This window comes from Camelina sativa, chromosome 17 (assembly GCF_000633955.1).
Source record: "Camelina sativa cultivar DH55 chromosome 17, Cs, whole genome shotgun sequence".
Lineage (NCBI taxonomy): Eukaryota > Viridiplantae > Streptophyta > Magnoliopsida > Brassicales > Brassicaceae > Camelina > Camelina sativa.
In genome coordinates, this window is record NC_025701.1 from 13,540,164 (window position 1) to 13,549,109 (window position 8,946).

General features: G+C 37.6%; 2 protein-coding genes and 1 long non-coding RNA gene across 3 annotated transcripts in view; 2 read left to right on the forward strand and 1 right to left on the reverse strand.

Annotated features, from left to right (window-relative positions):
- LOC104759448 (tetratricopeptide repeat protein 7A-like) overlaps positions 1–1,408 on the forward strand; it is a 4,652-nt gene extending 3,244 nt beyond the window's left edge. Inside the window, exons 5-8 of the mRNA XM_019238641.1 lie at positions 12–226; positions 313–457; positions 558–894; positions 1,065–1,408. Coding sequence (XP_019094186.1) covers positions 12–226; positions 313–457; positions 558–868 — 671 coding nt within the window. The 3' untranslated portion in view covers positions 869–894; positions 1,065–1,408. The remainder of the gene's footprint in view (positions 1–11; positions 227–312; positions 458–557; positions 895–1,064) is intronic.
- On the reverse strand, positions 1,755–3,109 carry LOC104757070. The gene has a single exon (XM_010479784.2). It carries the CDS (start codon positions 3,019–3,021, stop codon positions 1,903–1,905), a length of 1,119 nt encoding a protein of 372 aa, XP_010478086.1. The 5' UTR covers positions 3,022–3,109; the 3' UTR covers positions 1,755–1,902.
- Positions 4,703–5,409, forward strand: LOC104757071. Its single transcript, XR_762361.2, has 2 exons — positions 4,703–5,019; positions 5,135–5,409. It is a non-coding gene; the product is annotated as an uncharacterized LOC104757071 (long non-coding RNA).

An 8,946-nucleotide genomic window follows, 5' to 3' on the forward strand; every position in this document is an offset into this window, starting at 1 on the left:
AGGATGGAAACATTTAGCTTGTGTCCTTTCAGCGGAGAAACGGCTTAAGGATGCTGAATCTATTCTGGACTTCACCATGGAAGAGGCTGGTGACATTGAAAAGTTAGAGCTTCTGAAGTTGAAAATTGTGCTTCAGATGGCTCAAGAACAACCTAAGCAGGCCTTGAAGACATGCAGCAGCTTGCTGGGCCTAATACGGGCGCAGGATAAATCTGAACAATCTGAGGTACCTAGTTTGGGTTTCATAATATGAAAGAAACATATTCTGTGAATTCTGTGATATCTCTGACTAATCTTATTCTCTGTTCCCAGATTTTGCTTAAGAAATGTGAAACGGAAGCTTGGCAAGAGCTGGCCTCCGTCTACGGAAAGCTAGGTTCATGGTCAGATGCAGAAACATGTCTCGAGAAGGCAAGATCCATGTGCTATTATTCTCCCAGAGGCTGGAATGAAACAGGTATAGAGAAAAGCAGCCATTAACGAACGCATTAATTACATTCATAATATTTTCGCATAGATAAGAAGCTCAATACATTTGCATCTAATGGTTGGGACAGGTTTGTGTCTAGAAGCTAAATCACTTCATGAAGAAGCTCTAGTGTCCTTCTTCCTCTCGCTCTCAATCGATCCAGATCACGTGCCCAGCATTGTTTCTATAGCAGAGGTTATGATGACATCCGGAGGTGAATCACTTCCAACCGCTAAAAGTTTCCTCATGAATGCCTTAAGATTAGACCCGAGAAATCATGATGCGTGGATGAAGCTTGGGCACGTTGCCAAAATGCAAGGTTTGTCACAGCAAGCTGCAGAATTTTACCAAGCTGCATATGAACTAGAACTATCGGCTCCAGTACAGAGTTTCACTTGACGTGCGGGCAAGCTAAGTGAAAACAGGTAACAAAATCCTCTCGGGCCTCTAAATAAGGTTGCAGAGTGGCAGATACTTGACTTGAAAGCATTTGATAAATAAACTTGAAGTTCTAGTTTGTTGGATGGTATCATGGTAATGTAAGAACAGCTACCAATTTTGAAGGGTTATCTCACAAATCTACCTTATGTCTCAGGCACTTCCTTAGGTAAAAGAATACCACGATTACTCACCGATAGTATTCAGTGTAAGATCTGTTTGGAAACCAAGTCTCACCTCATCTACGTTGCATTGATACTTGATAGTAAGATCTAAGCCGCATAATTCTAATAGACCACCTATTTTCTATTGGGAACAATTGCGTATTGGCGGTTCCCTTACTCTGCAGCGAGACCTGCAACCTGGACCTATACCGGTCCAGTACTTTGTTTGATAAATTTTGGAAGTTTTGTTTTTGGGAAGTAAACAAAATTATTAGTTACATGACTAAACTGCTAATATAAGTGCGATGATAGAAATAAATCTTTCAGCCATTTTTCTCTTGTAAATGTGATGTCAGTACTCCTAAACTTCGCCACACATAATTAAAGCGGTGCTCCTAACCTAAACTTGGTTCAAGATTGTAAGATTTTAAGTATTCTACTTTACAGTTTTCCTCAAAGACGCAAACAGATTTAAAACAAAAGGTTTTCTTCCTCAAGCAGTCAAGCTCATGAAACGTTGTGCCGTTTTAGCACTTGTAAAATTTGAGTTTATGAACGCTTCCCAGCCTTCCAGCCCAAGTCATGTAGACAACAACATTCAGTCACATTTACCAAAGAAATGAAAGTTCTGTATCGTCAGAGATTATTAAACCATTTTAGATTATTAAACATGCACTCCGAAACGAGGAACTTTTTCTTCTTAATTCATACTGCATTTTAACAGCAGAAATTATGACTAACGGACATTTACATATTGGTCTATAGAGGATATATATATCATTACACTAAAGAACTACTAGAGATGGTAACACACATACTCCAAAACCTAAACTAAACGTTGCAGCTTGACTGACAAGTCCCTCTGCGGTCCGTGGTTGCGTGAAACCTCCACGTAAAGACATAATCTTTGGACTCACATGCAAGTTTCGTAACATCACAAAACGCGTGCATGTACTTCTCCTTACCTTCTCTTTCCCACTCTATCCTCACCCAGCAAGAGAAACCATTATTCTCAGTCGTCACCGGAATTTTGGATTCACAAAAATGGATCATCACTTCCCCACAGATCCTCTTCCCTCTCACCATCGAATCCAGCCACGAGCACTCGGGCTGCCCCATCATCTCCTTGTACGCCGAGTTCACGACTCTGACCCTGTTGCTGGAATCTGTGATCACAGAGGGCAATTCGTCTGACTCTACTTCCTCTTCAACCTCACTTTGAGATTTCTTGTTGGTTTGAGGCAGTGGAGATGGGTTGGTTAGTGGGTTTATGTATGCTACGTTGATCTTTGAGCAAACCGGCCTTATAGGCTGGGGTGATATGACTCTGCTTGTTGTGATTGTGGTTGTGACGATGGGTCCTTGTAGTTGCTTCAAGAAATCTATCTCTTGTATTACTTCAGCCGTCTTGTTTAGATCAATGACACCCTTTCCTTTGATCTCTGGCTCCATGCATTTGGAGGGAAGAGGAGGAGGAGAGCATTGAAGAAGAGGCAGAGTCACCAAAGCAGAAGAGCCACCATTCTCCAAGGCGTAGCCAACTTGAGTGAGGTTAGGTAAACCATGATGAGTGAAAGCCTGAAACGACAGCGTTTTAATTGGGCCAATAACACGTTGCGTAGTAGTAGTAGTAGTAGTAGTAGTGGTAGAAGAAGTGGGAGAAGAAACACATGACGACTTCGGTCTCTTCATAGCAAGAGAAGAAGGACCCATCCCACCTCGTCCTCGCTTACGGGTTCTTGTAGGCCGCGCTTGAAGCTGAGGCCAGAGGTTACGAAGGTAAGGAGATTGGCTGATCTTGTGAGACATAGAGGAAGAAGGGTCATCGTCGTTGACACGAGGCGTCCCGGGCTTAGGAGCAATGGGTCTGTATTTAGACAAGATCTCAGCAGTTTTAAGAGTTGTGGTAGAGTGAGAATGGTGCGAATGAGGATTGAGTATCTTTATCATGACGTCAAGCTAGGAGAAGATTTAAAAAAGAACTCAAAGAAGAAGAAGATGTTGAGAGATCAAAGAGATGTGATGAGGTAGGGAAGGTTATAAGAAGAGGTGAAGGGCCAATAAGAGAGTGGCGAATATTAAGGAAGAAGGACATTTGGGAAGAGAAGGATGGGTACGTGTTAGTGAGGGTTGGGGATAGGGACACGTGTGAGGAAATGAGTTAATGTGCCGTTTTTACAAGAAGGTATTGGGGATATGTGGTTCGGTTCACCAATCACAGAGGATGTCACCGCAACGCGTGTTGTTGCTGGGCGTCATGCGTGCCAACACCTATCCCCGGCTCTGTTTTTTTTTACCTTTCTCTTCAGTTTTAGTTTTTGTTAACCACATGCAATGTACTTAAAAACAATATTCGAGGGCTTCTTTTTTTCAAATTATTTTGTTTTGAAGTGTTAGGCGTTATTGGCGTCAACTTTGCTTCTTCGAGATAGTTAGAGAGGTGTGGCTAAGTGATTGGTGGGTTAGGGAGTAACACGAGGCAGTTGCAGCGTCTGTCTGCTCCATGCAACGGTGGGAGAGAAGGAGAAACACGTGGTGACTTTTTAGTTGACGTCTGGGGCTTCTTTTCTCGTACGTGTCTTGATTTTGTCATCCTTTTTTTCTTAAAAACCTGACTTCGCCGTTTAACATCCTATATTTGGTCGACACACAGAGAGAGAGTGGAGTACTCTTCTCTCTTTCTCTCTCGTCTCTAGAGTTCCGCTTTGGTGGTTTTGCCAGCTCTTTTACTTTCTCGATCTCAAATCTCAATCTGAATTGCGGAAAAGTAAAAATTCGAATCATTACAATTTATTAAAAAATAATTCTGTATACGTTACTAGTAAAAACTGCTTATATAATTACAAAAAATTGCTACAAAATCATTTATAACAAATATTACCTACAAGAAATTACAAAATAGTCACAAATTTTTAGATAGGTTATTTTGTGGCAAATTTGTAAGTTTTTGTAGGAAAACAATTACAAAAAGATACAGCTTAGAATTGTAGCTAATTTACTATAAATATAGAGACTAAATATTTGGTAGCACTTGACTAATCGTAACAAATTGTTGCTTAATATTTTTTTAAATAATAGGAATTGTTTATCTACAAACATATTGTAACTTGAATCGTAGTAGAAATATCTACAAAATAATTGTAGCAATTTAGCGACAAGAGAGGCTGAAAATTTTGACCCCAAAATATTTAGTTTCATTATAGTTTAACTTATTAAAAGTTATTTGTTTGACAAAAATAAAATAAAATACAAGTCTATGTATTTGTTTTAAAAATTAAAGTTATTTGTTTTAAAAAAAGTTATTTATTTGAACATTTTGACCCCAAACTCTTTCACAAAACTTTTTAAACCAATAAAATACAATTTTGATATTAACTTCCAAAATATGTTAAATGTTTTTAAAAAATTTCTTTTATATACAAGTCTACGTATTTTAAAAATTTTAGCACAAATTATGATAATTACTGGATTATTTTATTTTTTAAAACAAACTGAAGTAATAATAATTATATGAGTTTTATTAACTTTAAAAAGAGAAAAATTTTCATTGGCTAATCCACAGAGACCAGGATTGCACTTTAATAAATATTCCACCGTTGATAAGTTTAGATCCAACGTATCANTTTTTTTTTTTTTTTTTTTTTGTAAACCCTACTCCTTCTCTATCTCTTCTTCATTCTTCTCCTCCTCCTTGATCTCGTTTATTCAAAAAACGAAATCTCCTCCCCAGATCTCTTTACACAAAACCCCAAATCAATTAACCCATTGGCCACTATCCCTTTTCCTTCCTCAGATCTCTGAGTTCCATCTACAGCCTTCGGCAGTTCAACACCACCACATCTCCAAGGCTCCGCCGTTGTTCACCACAGCAAATCTTGAAGCTTACGCTGTTCACCACCACCATAGCTCGAAAGTCTCGCCGTCCTTCACCACCACTACATCTCAAAGGTTCGTTTACCACCGTCGCATCTTATATCTCTGCCGTCGCATCTCATATTATCAGCCAACAAATCTCATATCCTCCATTGTTGTCTGAATTTTATATCTGACTATTTATTTTCAGATCTTGTCGCCGTCAACACTCTTCAATGTTTAAAAGGTAAATCTCTCGTTTTACTTCTCAAATCAACAAAAAAACAGTTGGATTTTCTTTTATTTCTTAGGATCCAAAGAAGGGAAAGCATATAGAGAAGAATCTGTCCAGTGAAAAAAAGAGAACGGCGGAGAGGTGGCGGAGGAGAGCGGCGGAGAGCAAAAACCTTTCTCTGTTGAAGCATTTTTTATTTTCTATTTCAATTTTATTTTATATAATTAAAATCATTTTTGCAATTTAATAAACAAATTGTTTTGATATTTTAATTTAATTTATAATCCCCAATTTTTTTTCTTTTATTAAAACTATATGAGAAGGCCACATATTAATTACTGATTACTTCGTGGCTACTAATCCACAGACATTTACCTGATAAATTAGTGGCTATATGAAGCTAATAATTACGCAGCTTTCAGTCGCTGTGTGTATCAAACTTACATAGTAAATCGTAGCAAATAGTAGCATTTGCCCATAAATTATGTAGTCTCAAATTTGTAGCACTTTGCAACATTTAGTGACGATGGAGAAGTTTGCTACTACCAAATAGTTACTAATTTTTTTTTGTCGTAAATATATAACAAATCTTTTTTTTACTACTATTATCATGAAATACTTACGAAATTATTCGTAACTATATGACAAGTTTTTACTAGTGCGTTGTGTATGGGCTTTAATGCTCCATCCACGTTAAAGATATTATAAAATGCGAGATTTTACCGCAAATATTTAAGACGCGCGCGCGGGGTCATATATAACCAATCAATGAAAAAAGAGAGAGATAGTCTTTTCTCGAAGATTCTATACGTACCTGGATTCTTTCACAAATCGTACAAAATTGACCATATACCAAAGCCAACACAACATGGGAGTGACTTGAACAATGAAGAGAGCATAAAAAGATTTAATATGGTTACCGAGTATTGGAAAACTCTCTGTATAGCTGTATGCATTGCAATGGATCCATTGATATGTCCGTATAGTATCATGAGTAAAAATATAAACATATATCTCAACTCCTTTTCCATAGTTCACTTGCCATTCGCCAATTCACCATTTTCCTAGGCATGCGATCGCCAGGTCCTCTCTTTTGCCTGTTGTCGATCCTTAATAGTAATGAAAAGTTGGTGCGTCTAAATCATGCATGGTTGATTAATAATAACAACTACTATAATAGATTTCGAATCAAAACAGGTTGGCTTCATGTCCTTTATATATTCAAATACCTATTTTCATTTATACTGCAGAAGTTCTAACATATTTTCTCAAAGATGAAAGCATATAAAATCATCAATTCACATTGTTTACTACGTAATTAAATATTTTAATTAAAAATTAATTGAGAATAAGTGAATTGATTGATATATTACATGTTTTTTGTACCAGTGCCACCTTTCAAAGATGAAAATATTGCATGCAAGTATTATGTACTACCTAATTCATTTTTTTCTTTATCAATGTAGTACGTAGTCCGAGTACCGCTCTCTTATTTTATTTTTCTTTGTCGATTTCTGTAATTCAAAGTTTCAAACACATGTAAGATACAAAAGTAATGGAAATCCAAAATATCTAGAACCGGGGCAGTACCGATGCACAATTTTCCTAGGGCATGCATGCGCCTATTGCGAATTCCTCTTTTTGGTTGTTGTCTATCCTTTATAGTGATGCAAAAAAGTGGGCGAGTCAAAGTAATATGCTTGATTAATGGGAAGACGGTCGATTTCCCCACGAGAACTATGATATCGAGCCAGATAGAGCCCGTTCTTTACCCTCGGTCTGTATACCCCCGAAAAAAAAGTTCAAAACCAATATCCCCTGAAACCAAAGTTCAAAATCTATATCTTCCTGATTCTGGATTATAGCGGTTTAATGTCTAAACCCGAGACCAAACCACATATGTCCCGAAAATAAACCAATTGTTGAACCAGATTCCTACACTAACCCGACCCATTTATCATAAACCCAGAATCCCCCCCAAATAAAACCTAAAATCAATTATCATTGTATCAATGATCGTGATGAAGAATAACATAGACGAAGATTTCACAACTGAGTGGGAACGAATGAGATGATCATCGAATGTAAACGAAATCATAGACATCAGCATGAACCTAAAGATACATTTTAATATCGATTAGACACATGGTAGTACGGACAAAAACAAAATGAAGAGGAGAGAACATATCACTCACCTGATTGCCAATGTTGAGAGGTATGAGAACACCCACCACAGTGTCGTAGATTTGAAATTTCCACTCACTCGTCTTCCACCTCTTGTCACATGTGCAGCAATCGAATCAACAAAGGCGTTGTGTAAACTAAGGAGGGAACAAGTAAAAAAAAGATCAGTTGTGCCCTGCATCTGCATCTGAAGCCATCAGTTGCCGCTGGTTACATAGATCAGATCACCAATGGATTAGCATCATTAAACACGAGAGAAGCCTGGTGACAGATAATGTTCTTACCAATCTCCTAATTTAGCACTGCATCATCCAACTCACGTGGCTTGTTAGTAGCTCCTGTAAATGATTAAGACAAGCAAAAACAGAATATATATATGCCAACAGATTGAACATTGGATTTGATAAAGACTGAATTAGCTGGAAACGAAAATCTTACCAATGACAATCGCCAGAGAAACTAGCTGTTCAGCCTCACCCACCTGAATCAGTATAGCAAAATTGTAACATTATGAACCATGAAACTAGCTGGAAGAAAATTCAAGAATAAGAAGCAAACTCAATAAAAAGATTGATTATGAACCATGAAAATTGATACAAAAAAAAAAATTGATTTTAGGTTTTATTTGGGGATTCTGGGTTTTATGATAAATGGGTCGGGTTGGTACAGGAATCTGGTTCAACAATTGGTTTATTTTCGGGACATATGTGGTTTAGTTTCGGATTTAGACATTAAACCGCTATAATCCAGAATCGGGGAGATATAGATTTTGAACTTTGGTTTCAGGGGGATATTGGTTTCGAACTTTTTTTTGGGGGATATATAGACCGATGGTAAAGAACGGGCTCTATCTGGCTCGATATCATAGTTCTCGTGGGGAAATCGGCCGTCTTCTCCTTGATTAATATTTCTATCCTCTATGACACTGTTCAACATTTCTATTGCGTTTTCCTATATATGGTTCCTACTTAGTGAAAAAGATAATATGAAGGATTATTTTATTAAGTACAATGGAGAGAGTTTATATACAGATACAAGAGATTCTAGGGTATTCTAGAGGGAGTAATTACAGAATCATATTTACATAAATAGAAGATAGTGAATATCAATCAGAATAAATCATAGGTCATGATTTATCCTTGATACGCCCCCTCAAGATGGAGGGGCTTGGCGTAACTCCAATCTTGCCGGTGAGTGTTACAAAAGGTGCCCGTGAGAGTGGTTTGATTAAAGCATCGGCGAGTTGATCCTTTGTAGAAACATGAACAACACGAAGTGCTCCAGACTGAACTTGAGTTCGAATGAAATGATAATCCAAAGCAATGTGCTTCATCCTAGAGTGAAAGACTGGATTTGCACATAAATATGTGGCTTCCATATTATCACAATATATCGTTGGAGTCTTTGGTAAGTTGATGCCGAGCTCCGTAAGGAGAGAACAAACCCACATTAGTTCCGCAGATGTATTCGCAACCGATCGATACTCTGCCTCTGTAGAAGATCTAGCCACTCCTTTTTGTTTCTTAGAAGACCAAGATATCGGATTATGACCCAGATAAACCACATATCCATTAGTGGAGACATAGTCATCAGAATCTCCTGCC

Bases quoted from the DNA above. Each gene is read 5' to 3' on its own strand.
- LOC104757070 (XM_010479784.2), bottom strand. From the start codon at position 3,021: ATGATAAAGATACTCAATCCTCATTCGCACCATTCTCACTCTACCACA.